The following is a 19,009-nucleotide window of genomic DNA, read 5'->3' as shown; positions in this document are numbered from 1 at the left end:
GACTCACTATCGGCGTCAGCGGCATCAGTCAGTCACTGCTATCTCTTCCCTCCTCCCTTTATCGTGTTGTCCGCTTGCTGCGCGCGCTTCTGCCCCCATCGTTTGCCGCTGGGTGTACACGCCGCCCCCCTCCCCCCTCTTCCTGCGAGTCTCCGGTTGTCAAAGCGCCGGCTCGAACTTAATTCCTTTCTTCACTCCTCCTCCAATGCAACCCCTGTGCGGTGGAAATCAGAGAGCCAGATCGGTGGCGGCGGATCTGTATATGTGCACCGCCCGAGCCGAAATTGCCGCTGCCGTTCGCCCTGTGCGGTGGCCTCAATCTATCGAAAAGGTGAAACAGCTTATTTGCTGCGCTCAAATTTCGCATTAGGAAGTAACGTAATCGTCGGTAATTTTTTTCATTATAGTCATATAACTTCATAATAACTGGTCGATGTCCCTCTTTTTTCCTGTGACCAATCCTGTGAATGCGCTCCACCGATGAAATAGTGACGCCAAGAGTATCAGAAAAAATTCCCTTCAACTCTTTTTCTTCAATATCCTGTCTTGTCTCGTTAATGCTCTCCGGAACACCGAAAACAATCAGATTATTTTCTCGCGCTCTGTCTTCCAATTCAATCAGACTTTGTCGGTGTTGGTCGACTGTGCGATGAAGATGTTGAACAGTACTTTCAAGGCTAGTTAATTTACCGCTCAGCTCGGAGAAAGATTCTAGATTTAGTTCAATTCCAGCTCGTCTGGCTTCCATCTGTGTCTGCTTCTCCAGGATTTGATGCAATAACGCCTGTGTTGTTGGACCCGGATTGGTTTCAACGTCCCCGGATAGCATAAGTGAAAGACATGACCATAAGACACTGAGCATTTCAGAAATGTTCACTGGGAGCCGCAGTACTAAAAGAAAAGGATCATTTGAGCAAAAATGGGATACAGAAGTGTAATATCCAACTTGCCAGATAATTCATGCATGTTCGAAGGACAAGTTCAACGCCGTACCGCTGCTCCTACTGAAGACGGGTCGATGTAGGGGCGCTTTTATACGCCCGGTGTCAGGTGACCTGCCGGGTGTATCCGAAGGCTTTCCTCGGTGACGTCACAGTGAATGATGAATGATGATTCAGGCAAGGCAGGAAGTCTGTAGCTCGTTCCTTGCGAGGCAGTCATAAGCGGCACAATCTGCAAAATAATCCATGGATGTTTGAACGACATGTTCAACGCCGTACCGCCGCTCCCACTGAAGACCGGTCGATGTAGGGGCGCTTTTATACGCCCGGTATCAGGTGAGGTGCCCCTGCCAGGGTTTATCCGAAGGCTTTCCTCGGTGACGTCACAGTGAATGATGAAGGATGGTTCAGGCAAGGCAGGAAGTCTGTAGCTCGTTCCTTGCGAGGCAGTCATAAGCGGTACAATCTGCAAGATATTCCATGGATGTTTGAACGACATGTTCAACGCCGTACCACCGCTCCCACTCAGGCACTCCCAGGCATATACACTTGAATCAAGTTCTCAGAATAACACCATTTTCGGGATAGACACCGCCAAGCTTGCGGTAAAAAATGCACTGTAAAAGTGCAATGAAAGAAAGAACATTACCATGTGTGCTAGACTCAGCATCATGGCGAACACATAAGATACCTGCCCTTCACCAGCTGAAAATTACTTAAAATAGCCTGCGTGGTAGAAATTGCAGTGAGACAAGTACACGGGGTATGTATCCTTGAAGCTGAGCTGCACTATTTCATCAGCGGTGAAGGTCATGCGCCAGCGCAATATTTGCAACCATTGCCACGCGTTACCGAGCTTATCTAATATTCAAGGCACACGCGCCGCGACGGCATGCAAGTTTTAGCGAGATCGAAAAGATTGTAATCTGAGCGAAACTCCTGCATTCAACACAAAAGTAAGCACCCCAGTTGACCGCCATTCGTTAAAGAAGAACGCAGAATGGCACCGTACAAACACTAAGCCCACAAAGAAATAAAACGTGACAGATAACTTTCTGAATAGAGCTGAACATTTGTCGACCATATTTAACGAAGCTCTCTGCAGGCACCAAAGTTTAAAGAAGACGAAGTTTTGCTCTAACTTTAGGAACGTGCGAAAGATGGAGGCAAAAATAAAAATCATGCGACCGCTTTCAACCCATTTGTCACGAATGCCACGGCCCTTTTTTGAGAGTATTTGAACCTACCTCACAAAAAGTACCATACGAAAAATCTGTGTGGCACTCATTTTGCTTTCGTGTCTTCGAAACACATACAGCTTGGTGAACATGAGTTCGAAGACGCCTTTAAAAGTTTCCCAAGTTTTACATGACACGGAACACTGGTTAGTTTTTGCCATCACGGATAAACCACACAAATTCCCGATATCTTCCAGGTCTTCTTTTCCGTTCAAGAACAAAATACTAACCGGCGTGTTCCCAGCTGAGCGTCCCTTGCATATATTGTTCTTCAATTTTAAGATCAGTCTCCGTGCAATGTGTCGTGCCTAGTTTCCGGTTAGGGGCACAGTACTTGCCTCCGTGTTTAGTTTCCTGTTATCACTTGTAGATTTTTTTTTTCAGGCGCTGTAGCATGTACAGACAATTTCGAACATTAGGCCAGGAGTTCAAGCATGCTAGTTGTCTCTTGCCGTATATGCTGCACAAGCAAAAAAACTATTTCAATATATTTATAAATGTTTCAGCTCCTCTAGGTGTACGAGTGAATGATACTCCTTTTATCTTCTTTGCAAATCGAATATAAAAGACGTGAATAGATACTTCGATTGGGACTCCTCTGCCTATGAACGGCACGCCTGCAACTTGCTCTCTCATGCGTCATAGATCTCTCTCGTTAGAAAAATTTAAGCCTGTCCCAGCTAGAGCATCGCCTTTCTCTTTGTTTAGCACACTATATTAGCCGTCATGTGTTTCTGACAACTTGAGTCATTTTAGTTTCGGGCGTTTGTGCGGTGGAGAACCTGAACAGATCAGTATTTACGTTTGAAGAGAGAGAGAGAGAGAGAGAGAGAGAGAGAGAGGGGGGGAGCCTTTATAAGAAGGCAGGGAGATGAACCATGCTGGGTCTGGTTGGCTACCCAGCGTTGGGGAAGAGTGAAAAGGGAGTGAAAGTCCAAAACGAGGAGAGAAGTTCAAATAATGTACGGTCACGCATGGAGTGAATCGTTCATCATTCAGAAGTTGGTGACAGCCATACAATATGCAGAAATTCCACTACCGGCGCAATACTTCTCAAGGAAGTACTCATAGGCCAAAATTTGCGATAGTGATGGTGTATACTGAAATTCCATATTTAGCATTACTTTTCGCAAAAAAATGAAAAGTATTCATTCAGCATGCCAAGCGACAATACAGAATCCCTTTATAGATGTTTACGGAATTCTACCAAGAAGTATTTAAGACGCTATATTTGGAAATTGAACATGCCATCCTCAGGAGGGACAATGCACAGGAAAAGACGGACAACACGTTCAGTTCTGAAGATCAACAGTGAACCCAACACTACGTCGGCCCGTGTTAGGAAAAAATAGGATGTCTTTTCGTAATTCTTCCTTGATTGCAGGCAGGTCTGACCGTTTCAGGACGCTAGCTACAAGCGCACTTTCCTTCGTACGTCAGGGCTTATCACCTCTAGTTTTAACTCATGTGTTGCCGCTTAACGAAAGCTTACGTTAGGTTATCAGGTTTTTATTCCGAGAAAAACTCATATACTGAAACTACCAACCTCGCGCCAATGAGGCCCTGCACCCGAATGCGTCAGCGCACTCAAAGGTGGTTATGCCGGTCCAACTTTTTTTATGCGAGTGGAAGACTATTAGAAGGTGTGATATGATTAGGAAAGTTTCAGGTACAGGGAGGGTGAGCTGTCACGAAACATGGACAACTGGAGATCCCACCCAGAAGCTTTCGTCGTACCGTGTAAACATGCTGCTGTTGATTATGATCCCGCCATCTTATATGGAGATTGGCAGCCTAGATGTTAGTGGCACATACCCACTGTGGGAGATTGGCCAAGAAATAAAGATAAGAAAACTTATTCGTAAACAAATAGAAACAGAATTTGTGGATAGATATCAGAGAATTAATAGATAATAGTAATAAAAATTGCAGGTAGTGCTTACATTATAATGAAGAAAATATTATAACGCAACAATAGAGCTAATCGAAATTATCCTGTAGAAGGCGAACGGCGTGTCTAAGGTTCCTTTTTCGCAAATTATAATATATTTGTCAGTCAATCAGCCAATGATCTATTTTTCATGTTCCCCACGAACAGAACGGTTTGGTGATGGAACCAGAACAGCCCTGTCTGGGTGAAAATTTAGAAATGGAATTCGACAGCCTAGAATAGTGACAGTGACTTCAAGTGTTCAAGTTTGACAGAGTGTACTGTTCCCATGGCGAGGAGAATGCTGCAAATCTGAGTAGTTCATTAAAGATGGCGTTTGCCATACCTTCAGCATCATTTTTCGACGAAAACTAGCCCCTATGATGGAAGCTCATGCCGGTAGTATTTGAATAATCAGACCATTCAGGCGCGCTTTCAACAACGAATGTGCCATTTTGTTTAGAAGTATAACGTCATTCCCTGGCTCCCAGACCAACTTAATCAAAGCTAAATGATAGAGCCCTAACGATTTGAAAGTTCCCAAAATCTGGGAGCCATAATAAGCAGTAAGAGAAGAGCACAAAGGCATAGTCCGTCACAAACTCCGTTGAACGTGTTGATGTAATAAATGCGAAAAATTTTTGGAGAACAGTTGCCATTTTGACTATCTATCTATCTATCTATCTATCTATCTATCTATCTATCTATCTATCTATCTATCTATCTATCTATCTATCTATCTATCTATCTATCTATCTATCTATCTATCTATCTATCTATCTATCTATCTATCTATCTATCTATCTATCTATCTATCTATCTATCTATCTATCTATCTATCTATCTATCTATCTATCTATCTATCTATCTATCTATCTATCTATCTATCTATCTATCTATCTATCTATCTATCTATCTATCTATCTATCTATCTATCTATCTTCGCATGCTTCGCATAACATCGATTCCCAAAGGGTGTGGGATCTGCAGGCTTTTTTTAGTTTACGGATGGCTTGAATTAAAGCTAAAAATTCCGCTAGAAACATGGGTACGTAGTCTGGGAAACGAAGAGAACACGACCAGTCGAGAATAGGAGAAAACACTCCAATTCAACACTTTTGTTGGCTTTGGGAACGTCAGCGGCAGTAACTGTTATGATCGGTATGTGCAAAAACTAATCGATTATGGTAGGGCTTAAAATGCGGTAAGTAAGTAGCATTTCGTTTTGAGGAGGAATATCATCGAACTGTACAATAATCGAATTGCTGTTACAAAAAAGAGCGTTCATTTTATGAACTTGCACAGTTAATTGATCTAGGAGAGCACGCATAAATAATAATTATTGATGACCGGCATATACGCTACTTTTCTTCTGTTTTAAGAGATCGCAAACATGCTCATCAAAGCCTGATGCGGCACGTGTAATAGCGTTCTGGTATCATTTCTTTTTCATTTACTTCTCTGCCATGAACCAGTCAACATGTCGTTTTGAGCCGTCGAAGGCATCCATTGTTGGCAATAAAATTATACTGAGCACCATGGCACCATAACCAGCTCTAATTATTACCAAACACAGAAATGCAAGAAAGGGTGAAAAAGAACACGAAGGATGCCCCACATCGATGATACACGGACCTTTCATCGATATTTATGAAACGTGGTGGGACGACTCCATCTGCTTCTTCTCATCGTGTGCATAATAGCTCGCTGCTCGCTCAACGAACGATCTCGTGCCATTTCGTTCACTTCTTTCTGCACAGTGGATTGTTCTGGTGCCGACTTGAAACCTATGCAGTCGATCCCTGCTATTTTCGCCTCCCGAATTCTTTACCTCTTGCCTTAATCGTTCTCCTTTTGTATTCGGGCACTTCGCCGGTGGCGCGTACTACATGTTGACCAAGTATGCTGACGTGCCAAGAGGCCTAATTTTTTTTTAATGGGACATATAGCCAGTGCCGCTCCTCCATGCAGCGGGCCCAAAACTACCTGCATGCCATCGTCCTTCAAATAGTGTATTCGGGCGCACACCTATTTGCATGTTGGGGTTGTCGCTTGGTTTGGTTTGGTGCCTACGGACACGGCTCAACCAACTACGAGGGATCGGACATGAATTGGGCGCCAGTATGTAAAAAGGCCAATATAACCAGCCTTATAAAGCAGTCATACACCGAGGCCTCTTCTTTTTTTTTCTTTTTGGCTCTTCTCCGCACTTTTCAGGTGCTGGCTTCTGCTGTCTTACCGATTACAAAACTTGGGTCATAGAGTATCTGCCACTGTGTGTGCGTCGTGGGTTGAGAACTGGCTGCTGTTTTGGCATGATTGTCGTTCCGGGTAGAATATATACAGACCAGTGCCGGATATACGGGATGATCATTTTTAAGGTTTCTACAGCTTCATTCTTTTTAATCTCCTGTGGCAGCTAGCAGAATTCTAGTCCTTGAGCTGGATTATACAAAGCGGGAATTACTTGCACAAAAACCGAATCACATATTCAACAAAGATAAAAAATATCCCTAATTGTATAATGACTTCAGGGCACATACTGCAACTTACAAATTGCAGTGGTGAGTTCGAAAGGTATGCATGCATGCATGCATGCATGCATACATGCATACATACATGCATCATGCATGCGTGTATGTATGCATGTATGCATGCATGCATGCATACATACATACATACATACATACATACATACATACATACATACATACATACATACATACATACATACATACATACATACATACATACATACATGCATGCATGCATGCATGCATGCATGCATGCATGCATGCATGCATGCATGCATGCATACATACATACATACATACATACATACATACATACATACATACATACATACATACATACATACATACATACATACATACATACACACATACATACGTTGCTTCGAGTGCTTTGTCCGCAGCATGAGATAAAACACGGCGATGGCAGGTGTTGCCATTTATTTCTCTCTGTAGGAGCCCAGAACTAGCAAGCGTAAATTCGGTAATTGCTAGTGAAAGCGTGCGATGGCGAGCCGAACATGGCGGCTCCCTCTCACGCGCGTGACGGAGGAAAGCGGGGAGAAAGCGCACCGTCTTCCGCCGAACGCAACCCACCCGAGGTAGGGGTGTCAGAAGAGGTGTTCCCCTCCGGCGGCTGCTGTGTAGGCTGCGGTCGCATACGCGGCCACACCATACGCAGCAGCCGCTATCCACGATGGAAGCAGAGGGCGCTGAGTGCGGATAGCTTCGTGTGCGCTGTTTTTTCGCCGCTTAGTTCGTGTAGGAGCGACAGGCAGCACGAAGGTCAATTTGCTGGCTGCTGCCGCCGCGCCTCCTCACTCCAGCGTTTTGACGGAGAGTTTCCACCGTGATCGAATGAGATGTGTTCATGTTTGGTTGTGCGTGCGTGACACCATGCTTGTTAATTTGGTTACTAAGCGAATGTTTACAAGTTTATACGACCGGTAAAGCTACTCTCTTTTTTTCGTATAGCTGTCTACTTAAGTTATATCGCAAGATATGTTTCTCCTTTCGCTCAAAACTGCGACCACTGCGACTTTTTTATGCATAATCTGACATATTTGTACTTTCGACCTTCCTACAGAAGGACCGTTCGCACACGTCCACATCCTTCACGTTAGCGTGTATGGGCTCCAGATGTTAAGAAGAAGAAGAAGGAGAAGAAGAACCTAAAGACTCAGTGGTACATCTACATCTGCTATGGCTGAACCTAAGAGCTCGCTGTACCAGACATTGTGGTCCCACGTCGCTCCAAGAATAAGCAGCCTCGTGTCAACCAAGAAACCGCGCCACCAGTTATTCTGCGCCACCGCCATCCTAGTGGCTGTGACGGCAATCGTCGTGGCTGTCATCACCCTGAGCGTCTACCTCATAACTCGCGAACACAGGCAGCGTGAAACCGCTCAAGCCAAAGGACAGCCCTTCTGCTGCCCCGACGATGCCCGGGAGATCAGCCGACATATCAACGCAAGCCTCAATCCTTGCCGCGACTTCTTCGCCTACGTTTGCTCCGACGCCATCAAGCAGGGCCTCTGGAAACGAGTCGGCTGGCGTCCAGAGCTCGAACGCGTCATGATCACGGGCAATATTCCCGAGGGCTTGGAAAGCCGCGACGCCGCAACCTTCCTTAGCGCCTATTACAAGTCGTGCATCGAGACCATCCCGCACCACCACAAGTTCATCTCCGCTCTGGCGAGCGCCATTGTTCAAGGCACACACCATCTTCTCGCTAAGCCGGATGTCAGGAACACCTTCGTTTACGCCACAATAATGTCGGTCAAGTACGAGCTACCTTCGCTTCTCCGTCTCGCGTACCGCGCAGAAGATTCGCGCATGTTCCTTCGAACCGGTGTCAACTGCCTTGAAAACGCTGCGCCACCAGATGTCCTCGGCGCTACCGCTGCTGCTCTGAGCGACGCCGGCATCAATCATACGCTCACGGCGGGTGAGATGGCTGAGCTCAATTTGAAGATACGCAGCCGGTATCCCAGCAAGCTTACCGAGAAATGGTACGCAGCTGCAAACGACAGCGACGCGTTCGAGCGGGATGTGTGGAGCATAGACAGCTTGCGAGACGGCCTCAACGCTATCGGCTACCGGTTGAGCAATGCGACGCGTATCTTCGTCGTCGGCGCCGGCGAGGTCCGGGCCATTCACGACGTTTTCTCCTCGGACAAAGAGTTGGTCTCCGACGGTGCCAGGGCTGGCTATTTGGTCTGGCACAGCATCGGCAGCGGGCTCAAACAGTTAGACGTTTCCCACAACGTTTCCTGGCCCCATTTATTCCAGACCTGCAACGACAGCATCACGTGGATTCGGGAATTGTGGGAGACGTTCACGGCGGAAGTCCTTACGAGCCACGAGAAGGACCAAGCTGCAATCTCAACTTTCGCAGCCGTTAAGGTCGCCGTGTACTGGGACGCGCGGAGGAGTTCGCTCTTCGAAGCCAAGGAAGACGCCGAGACGCTGAAGACGTTTCTGGAAGACTTGTCCCTCCTCACCCCAATGGCGGTCAGACCTGAGTTGGTGGCCATGCCGAAGCCCACCACAGATTTCGTCACGAACCTGTTGCGCGGCCGTGCGTACGACTTCGACGTTTCCAGGGCACGCATACTAGCTCTGAACGCCGGAGACAAGCTTGTCACTCCACACATGTCCCTGCTGGGGTCTCGCTACTTGATACTTCCCCCTTACTTATACGCCTTTATTCGTCCCGGGTCGGATATACCAAACATGGCCGGCATAGGTTGGATACTGGCCGAAAATTTGTGGTTCGCGTTGTTATACGGCGCTCCGTGGTCCCCCGCGGCGGAAGCCAACATCCGCCGGCTGCGCCAGTGCATCACCGGCTCTCTATTCGCAGCCCAGAAACACTCCCTCGTGGCAATCTACGCGTTCCCCTTAACCTTAGGGTTGTCGTCCGTGCTGAGCGCTGTGTCCCGTACCGACTGGAATGTACTCAAGCAGGCTTGGAGCCTTGAGAGGATGTCGCACGGGCAACTGTTCTACACCCTGGCCGTCTATATTCGCTGTACAATGCTAGCGTCACCTGACAACGGGGCAATACTTATAAACACGCCGTTGGTGCACGTCGACGACTTCGCGAGGCTGTACCGCTGCTCGCCTGGTTCACGCATGACCGCGTCTCAGAAGTGTCCTCTGCGTAGCGCGCCTCGTACTTGAACTATTTCTCTGAACACGGTATGTCACCTTCGTGATAGCACAGACATTTGTCTCCAAATGAATACCAATACAGACGTGTGAGCCATATTTTGTTGCATTCTGATTTCAGTCAGAGTTGCTTAGTTAAACTGTTATACGCTAAACTATAATTTTTTTTCTAATGATTATAATTTAGCGCAATGTTACATGACTCAAATAAATAGCGTAAGCGAAAAAATAGGGGTAACGTAATAAGCTGTAAAACATGCTGGTGCAATGACTACTAGCCTCGCCTTCTATAATAAACTTTCATTCATTGAAAAGTGAAATTTGCCTGCTGTTTGTGTTGCACGTATCAATGGCAAATGCCCATAAAAGGGATCGCACGGATTTGTCGAGTTGAACATGCTAGAGCCTTTCGATATCATCCCTGGATGAATAATGTAATGTCGAGTTAGAAGGCACCATAGTTCTCTTCTCATTTTTTTTGCGTAACTAGTCAAACGCGGGGTAGGGTCTGTGGCAGTAGACAGCAGGTGAAACCGATTTGCCCCACGCCATCTTCCAGGCGAGCGTGAGGAAACAGATGTACCATCCAATTCACTAGCAATATACCTTGAACGAAGACTTAGAACATTGCTTAACAGGAAGCTTTACTCAGGCCCAACTCCGATGTCGCCTATTCAAGTACATGTAGAACGCAGAAACGCTTTTCTGAGGTAACCACTGGGCTGATAATAATGAAATTTGTTGCATCTGAAAGAGAAAACTAAATTGTAGTGACTCGCGGAGGCGGAATTACGATTATGGCCTGAATTTATTAAAATATTTTTTTTAATTGGTGATTTTGAAACGAAAAACTTGGAGGACGCTTAACCTTCCCCTTTAAGAGTGGAACGCGATAGCATTCAAAGGCCCTGACTACTTGTCACGCTTCCCAGCAACAGCAGCTTTCTTGGGGATGCCCTGAGGCGAGCGCCATCAGGATGCTCTTTGCATGCAGAAACTGCTTCTTATAAATGATAGGAGGATGGTGGAGTAGACAGGAGAAGTATCGCGTCTTTCTTTTTTCTGTGTAGCTTGTTTTGTTTCGCCGAAATATCCTTGCACAAATGGTTTGGGGGAGTCATTCATTCATTACAGCCCATTGTGGCGGGGCATGTATCCCAAAGCCTGAATGGTACTGCACTCATATTGGCGTTGCTTCAAAGCTTTTAACGCCCTCCACAGGGCCTTGAAAGTTCAACTAAAAGTAATTTTAATAGAAATCTCTTGCTATCTACGCAAACACTCTTCGCCCCTGTGGTTTGTGCGCTTTTCCAGAAATGATTTTTGCTAATTTCAACTGGAAGTACATATTTGAAAAAAAAAACATTGTTAATCTTTTTTTTTGCATTTTGCGATTATCATTCATTTGCTTAATAGAAGCTTAAAAAACAATCGAAGCCGAAGAAAACTTCATTTTGTTCGGTACTGCTAAAGCATTTCGGTTTCAAAATACTCAAAACCATATTTCACACAGACAAGAACATGCGATCGTATTACACAACTCATTAACATATTCACGCACACTAAAGAACGCTCGGCGTTAACCTCGCTGCGCTGGTCATCAGATATTTCGCGTAGAGGTCTTGGGAACATATGGCACACGCTTGGCGTTTGGCAGGGAACAAAAGTCCCCACCATGGAAAGGAAGTAAACGAAGAAGAAGAGATCCTGTTACAAAGGTAAGCAGATTCGGTGCGCCCACGTTGATTTCGAAGAACGCATTAAGCTTGCTCGACACAGTCGGCTGTATGTAGTGTTGGTGACTTATAGTATAGCTAACGTAAACGACAGGGTGGACCACGTCATCTTCTTGCATATCCTAAAGGGCGTAAATTTTCCTTGATGTTTTACAAATTGGATTTATGAATTCCTAAGAGAGAGAAAACTATATTGCTCTTAGGGCTGCGTTTCGACGTCAAATATAACCAGAGGAGTGGCACACGGTTCCGTACTTTCTCATATTTCGTATAATAGCCTGACGAGTTCAATTCCAATGTAGCCTACAAGTGTACGCTACATTCTCCCAGTCAGCGAGTGATAGCCAATCACTTCAGAGAGTATTACAGTCATATTTATTGTTACTTTGAGAATGGCTTGAGGACCTTCTTATGCGAATAAATGTTAGCAATATTGCGTTGTTTAACTATACCTGTTAATGTATCCCTCCAATACCATCTAGGAATAATCCCTCAGCGTGACTTTATTAAGTATCTAGGCGTTACATACGGTCCGAATTCTAGCTGGCGCAACCACATCGAACACGTTGCGTCTAAGGTAATGCCCGCCGTTGACATGATTCGCCAACTGTGTCGCCGCCGCGCTGGCCTACGCAGGCACACTATCATTATGATTTATCCTGTGTATGCTTTACACATATTAGAATTTGGATACGCTTTATTCTCTGGCGGGCCAGCATTCTAGTTTAACCTCTTCGTTCTTCTAAAGCGATAGGCTCTCCGGATTTGTCTTGTTTGCCAACATTTGTTGCTAATAATGTATTATATCAGGAAGCCCGACTGCCCACACTTGTTTGCGGATTCCGCATTCTTATAGTGAGAAACCTACTTGAGCATTTACGCATCGTCATTGAGACGATCGCAGCATGTATATATTAAGGAAAGATCTGTGTTCTTTGAAGAAACGTGGTTCTGTCTATACAATCCGCCGGTTCTTTTTGTGCAAGCACGACTAGAACCAATAAATGTTTAGAGACGCGAGATCATTCTCCTCAAAAAACCCGTAAATACAATTAAAGTTGAACTTGACTACATATTTCTTTCCCATGGTAAACTCCTGCCCACCCCCTGTAGATAGCTAAGCAACTTAGTACAAGATCGTTTAGCGCAACTGAAAATCGACAGTGTAACAGCAACGGACGCATCAATTCGTAGAAAGAAAGCGGGTGTAGGCATTTTAGCTCACACGCTATCCCTGTCGTATTCAATGCGACTTCCTGATTTTACACCCGTATTTCAAGCAGAATTATTAGCAATTACGTTAGCTCTTCGAAAACTTCCTGTAAATCCTTTGACAACTGTAATAGTGACCGAGTCGTTGTCAGTGTGCACAGCACTCACTTCATCCTCTCACAGTGCAGTTTTGAATGAACTATAGAAGCATTAATCCTTTCGACCTTACGTCGCGTGTGCTTGGTATGGGTACCAGGTCACCGTTGTTTGTTCTTATATGAAATGGAAGACGCACTTGCACATACAGCCCAAGATGGACCAGTCATGCGTGTTCTGCCGACTTCTGCTTATATCACCGCGGCTAGGTTTAGAAAATAATCTCTTTTGAAATGCTCAGCAAAAGAGACGTTCCAAATAACAGACTTAAACCATTTGCTTTACCCTTGGGACAATCAATGGTGTCACACACGTAACTTGGAAATCTTTCTCACAAAATGGCGACGCCGTATTCGATCCCTCATTTTTATCTACACAGGCCTGGTCCATGACGCTGTCCAGTCTATGTCATTGCTGCAAAGCACCAGAAACCATTGATCATTTGTTACTAACCTGCCGCCGATTCGTAATTCCGAGAAAGCAATACGTCAAGTTTTCATTCCGAAAATTAGGCATTGCTATAAAATCTGAAAACCTTCTCTCCTTTGGGGCATCTACATTGGGCTTTAGCTACATGTGCGTATGCAGGGTCTTGTACGAGTTCCTTGGTGACACAAGGAGAGCGCCTAGTTAATTTTCCGATTTACTATTTATTCTTTTACAAAATTTCCATTCATGCTAAGAGACTGATTTATTATTCAATATTTTACAAATTCCAAATAAATTGAACAAAATTTATTACCTTAAGGCTTGCTCTCCTTTGAAAAACACACGTTTTCGTGTAACCATTTTTCGTTTACCCATGGGGCTTTCGGCCAATCCCCCCGGAAGTGGGTACGTGCCATCGTATAGGAAGCAAGCACGCAAGGTAAGCAGATCACTGTGATCGTTTCCGATACGATGGGCGCTGACAGTGCACTTCAGCTCTAAAGCGACAATAATGCGCTGAAGCTGCGTTATTCGAGTGATACACGTTCACTGCTTAACTCGTGCTTGTCATGAAGCTTAGTGGTAGCGCCGGTTATGTACTTGCATGAGACAAAATGAAACACTGGTTCTGTACCTTCACAGGCTCAAGACTGACTCGCACAAAGCAAATAATAATTAGTACGTTGCCTTTAGGCCACCATACGATTAATTACTCCAGCTACCATAACTACGGCGTCAGGTGCTGCTTCCTGTATAAAATTCTGGCCTGGGTAGGCAACGATGGTATGTCTAACGAGAGAATGGGGAACATGGCATCGCCGGCTTGTTCAGGTGTGTTACGCTCCTTGTCTTTTTCTTTTGCCAGTTCACTGCTGTCTCCTCGAGCGAATAATTAAAGACATTCCCGGCGATGGACGAACACTCCGACGAATCTCAGTCGCAGGAATCTTACGTCACATCACCCACGAAGGTAAGAAATGTTTTTGTCTTTAACCTGCTTTTAACATGCTACTTGCGTAAGTGCTGATGTGCACTTTAATGGCTGTACAAAAGGAGGCAAAAAAGAAAGATGCATCATTAGGCGAAATATATTTCTTTAATTTTCCCCCATGCCTATTTGGCTTGGCGCGCTCGACAAGAATGTGCGTTTCTTCCAGTTAATTTTCTATAAGCTAAAATTTTTACGACTCTAATCAATAACACACGCTAAACTTCAAAAAAATCTGAAATTTATTATCTAGAACACGACTTTAACAACCTTTTTATATTAATCATGAATGATTCAGCCATAGAATTCACAAAGTCAGGTATACCATCAATTTTTTTAGATACTTATACAGTAATTGGAAGGAATGCTTGGCAGAGGAAATTCCAAACATGGTATAGTGACGTGTCAGTTATTTTTCATGTCATTGTTTATAGCTCGCAAAGATAAAAAAATATTTTGTAGGGCAAATATTACAAAAGAAGACTGTAAGGGCTGAGCGCGCATGTGTATCACTCTTGGAGAATGTCACTATACACAAAGCACATTTGCATCGCACATAAGTTACCACAGCTGCTAGGCCAGACATAGTTTGAAAGCGAAGGTTTCTTTGCCTCTTCCTTCAATTTTTTCCACTGCTGCTGCCGCTGCTACCGTTCTGCACGCCGCGTCAAGGGGTGGTTCAGAGCGCGTCTATACATAAAAGGAGCGTGGCAGAGAGGAAAGGCAACGCGAGAAACTTGTTTGGACCTTTCCATCGCGTCGAATTTGCACAATGGTCTCTGGAATTGCCCGAACGTCGGCACATTAGGCGTTAGGTAGCTTTAATTATCCGTGACCCCACTGCAGAAGCATTGGAGAAACTGCAGCGTTTAACTTTTTTACAAACGAGCAAGACCAGGCGAGGAGGAGGGAGAGAATGGGTAGAACCAATTAACAGCCTTGCCACTCTTGGCTCACAGTTTCCATACGGGGGGGGGAGGGGGGAGGTGAGCGAGGAAGGAAAAAGTGAAGTGGAAAGCAACAAAACACGACAGCGGTTGCGGGCAAACTGCTACGTTTCTACTATTTCTGAAAAGTGAATATCATGCAATTTCCACAGCTGACGAAGGGCGTGCAGACGCAAGAAGCACCGTAGGATCTAGGCGACTCTATGGAAGCGGTGGCATGTCAAATCAAAACTTGTGCCCGCCGCGGTAGCTTTGTGGCTATGGCATCCCGACCACGGCAACTGCTTTCGACGGCAGTGAAGTACAAAACCTCTGGTGCACTTACATTTAGGTTCACGTTGAAGAAGGCTATGGCAATGAAGAAATTGCGATCATTGGCCAAGTCAAAGTGAAAATAGCACAGAGAGGCGTTTCACACTACGAAAAGTGTTATTCTAGTGTTATTCTAGTTTGTCGTGTTATTGAAGTGTTACCAAGCGTTATTCTGCAGTTCTTTTTTTCTTTGGTGTGATCAAGGAACCCGTACGGGTCCCGAAACGTCTTTGTGTGTTGTGTTCACCTTGATTTGGCCAGTGACCACACTTTCTTTATCATGTTACCTGACCAGGCGAACTTTCGTCGAACTCTTGGCTATAATACTAGGGTGTCAAAATTAATTCGGAGTTCGTTCCTAAAGTTTGCCTCATAATCATATTGTGGTTTTGGCACGTACAGCCCCATAATCCAATTCAAGTTTAATACTCTGCCACGATGTGCCATAAGAGGCAGTGACAATGCTCCACCCTCTCAGAGGTTATAACACATGGCGCACAACAGTGCCTCCAGCAAACACATCTCCCTGTGTGTTCTGTGTACTGTACAAACAGACAGCAGTGATGCACGCAAGGTAACGTTTAACATCAACTCCCTACTTTCGTATTGTACTAAACATTGAATAAACTAAACGTTCGTCTTCGACATCGCCACTAATTACCGTCGATCAAGGCAAACAGCACAGAAAGTATTGGTCACACTTATTCCAGAGGTGCACGGGATTTTTACAAGAGATTTACACAACTTTGTAATGACAGCTTCACAGGTACCACCGTAATCCAGTTTAATTTTAGAGAGTAGTTGTTCTACAAGTCTAGTAAATTGGCAATGCTGGCATTCTTTTATTTTTTTGTTTTATTTTGTTTTTTGTCACCAGTCCGATACAGTTAACAAATATCCCAATCTTAAACTGTTGCATAATGCGGAACGCAGTTACGTCCCTGCGTCAGTGGAAATGTTTAAAAAATTCTCTAAGCTGACTTCCCATTCTGCAGCCGTTGGTATTGCTTGCCCGAAGCGCTCGAGAAAAATGTCATCGGCCATTTCTGCACCACTTAAGTCACAGTGCTTCGAACCATTCGCATGACGCTGTCGTGTTTCGCACACAAGACGCTCCCTCGTCTTACGCAGGCGCCGCGCCAAAGGCAGCGTAGCCCGGACGAGCGCAGAGACAGACGGGTCGAGGCAGAAGATGTCGCCGAAGATCAAGAATACCTGCTAGACGTCGACGCGAGCTCGAAGCGACCGCGCCATGAAAGAGAATATAGCCCCGTCGCTCAGGGCTACGACGAAGGCCGCGATGGAAGCCCTATACCGACGTCAGTGTGCATGAATATTGTGGAGAGACAAAGAGACACCACCCCGGATGACGGAGAAGGTGAGATTGCGATAACAATAACAAAAGAAAAAGAACAGAGGAAACAGTGGGATGAACAATTTTGCAACAACCCGTTGGTCAAGAGAAACTAATGGGTATGAATGCTGCACTAAGGCCGTTCCTACGGTGTTTTTTTTTCTCTCTCTCTCTTGCTTTCTTTTGTCTTGTTGCCATGGCGCCAGCTCGTTTGGCCCACCGCTGTCAGTTCAGTGACAAGTAGCTTTACTCACAATGTAAATGTAGCTCATTCTAGAACTGCCGAACAGACGCAGTAATGTTAGTTCATGTGGTACCTGAATATAACTGCACGTGCAAAACGGAACAGTCAAGTCCTGCCGTGATATATACATATACATATACATATATATATATATATATATATATATATATATATATATATATATATATATATATATATATATATATATACATGTGTATATATATGTATATATATACGCACACACACACACTCTCAGGCCCAGGCGGAAGAAGTGCTTCCAAATGAGCGCCAATTTGCTTTTTCTCATCGCTTCTGCGCCGAGTGCACAGCTGCACATAAAGTCACGAGCAATTAAGTCGCAAGTTACAAGTCATAAAGTCACGTCATACAGACCTTTGGCGTTCTGTCTAGCAGAGTTCGCGTATCTATTAAACGCTTCGCAATACCTACGATATTACGATGCCTAATAGTAGCGCTAAATAGTGCTTCCTTACCAAGAATACCTATCTATATCCGCATATCTATATAGCTACGTGACTCAAAACAACAGCGTGGTCACAGCGCAAACTGACATGGTCTCGCTGTCGCCAAATATTTTTTTTCTAATTCACCGTTTTGTTATATTTCTCGTAGAAACGCGCGCAACCAGGGCATCCGAGACCCGCGCCGAGGGCGACCAAATCCCCGCAGCGATCTCGGAAGCTCGAGACGTGCCTAGGAGGCGAGAGCCGAGGGAAACTGCGACGATAAAGGACGTCCGCGCAAGAGCGCCCGCGTCCTGGGCACCGAACTACGAGTTTTCGACGAGCTCGTCAAGTTCGGAGCTGCGGCCGATAGACCTGCCACCGATGGGGAAGCGGCAACTCGCAGCCAGGGTCAGTTTGCGCATCTCCTTGTAGAAAAGCGCGTCGACTTTCTCAGTTGCAGCTGTGATAACATGCACGAAGGAGGGATCGCGTTCAAGTTGCTGTTCCAAACTCTACACACTTCGCTCCATTTTAGAATAATCGTCGCTCTGGATTGTTGAACCGAGAATCCGGCACACGCCAGTTCGAAGTGCAATGGTGCGAACGAAACGTACCCTCGCGTTGAACGAGGGGGCTACGACCCGGTGCCCGTGGTGTTAGGAAGCGTAATACGGCATAACGTCGCCGGCATGCGTTAAATAATGCTCTTTAATAAACGCCACTGACTGGAACCGTGTTTAGTCCTCCCATTTGTCTCATGTTGGCGCCGCCGTACGCAGTCTTGGTGCTCCTTAGAACAAGGCCGCCGTGTGGCAGCTCACACTGAACGCAACTGTACGTGGTCCTACGCTGGGCCTTTCTACCACGTCTAAACGTTGTTTGTTCACTCTCGAGTACTGGAGCCCGCCACGTCTTTTCCACTGCGGCATCAGTATAGTTTGAAGCATAGTATAACTTTTTTTTCCCTGAACACACGTTTGACTGGTTTATTTACAAACAGTGCCAATGGGTCCACGTACGTGCAATGCCTATACAAACAGACTGCGCACCGAAAACGAAAATTACCTGCATATCAATTTTGCGCCGTGAGAGAAAACCAATGCGATGAACGGGACGAAGCAGCCTGCATACACGCATACACCGCTGTGTTTATCTTCTCTCTACTTTCATCTCCTCTCTATTTTCTGTTAATTGTATTCCCGAGCTCTGCTAGCCCGAAACAAATGCTGGAAAACAAACTTTCTATGCGAACTTTTCCCCATGTTCTTCGCATTTCCTCGTAAACAGCGGCTCTGTACGACCCGATATGACATACTAGCCCTGTACAGACACTTGCCTTGATCAGACACT

At 45.4% G+C, this 19,009-nt stretch overlaps 1 protein-coding gene across 7 annotated transcripts in view; it reads left to right on the top strand.

Annotated features, from left to right (window-relative positions):
• Positions 1-19,009, top strand: part of LOC135907809 (serine/arginine repetitive matrix protein 2-like) — a 61,298-nt gene that overhangs the window by 22,682 nt on the left and 19,607 nt on the right. For 3 of the 7 annotated variants that reach the window (XM_065439559.2, XM_065439557.2, XM_065439558.2), the window contains exons 1-4: positions 13,750-13,786; positions 14,213-14,317; positions 16,726-16,972; positions 17,826-18,067. In XM_065439559.2, the coding sequence (XP_065295631.1) occupies positions 14,258-14,317; positions 16,726-16,972; positions 17,826-18,067 (549 nt within the window). In that variant the 5' untranslated portion in view covers positions 13,750-13,786; positions 14,213-14,257. Of the gene's footprint in view, positions 1-11,499; positions 11,533-13,609; positions 13,787-13,817; positions 14,131-14,212; positions 14,318-16,725; positions 16,973-17,825; positions 18,068-19,009 lie in introns of those variants that run through there. The other 4 variants (XM_070540583.1, XM_065439555.1, XM_070540584.1 and 1 more) reach the window with 4 other exon arrangements.

Source organism: Dermacentor albipictus, chromosome 6 (genome assembly GCF_038994185.2).
Source record: "Dermacentor albipictus isolate Rhodes 1998 colony chromosome 6, USDA_Dalb.pri_finalv2, whole genome shotgun sequence".
NCBI lineage: Eukaryota > Metazoa > Arthropoda > Arachnida > Ixodida > Ixodidae > Dermacentor > Dermacentor albipictus.
This window is presented reverse-complemented; position numbering and strand designations above follow the sequence as displayed.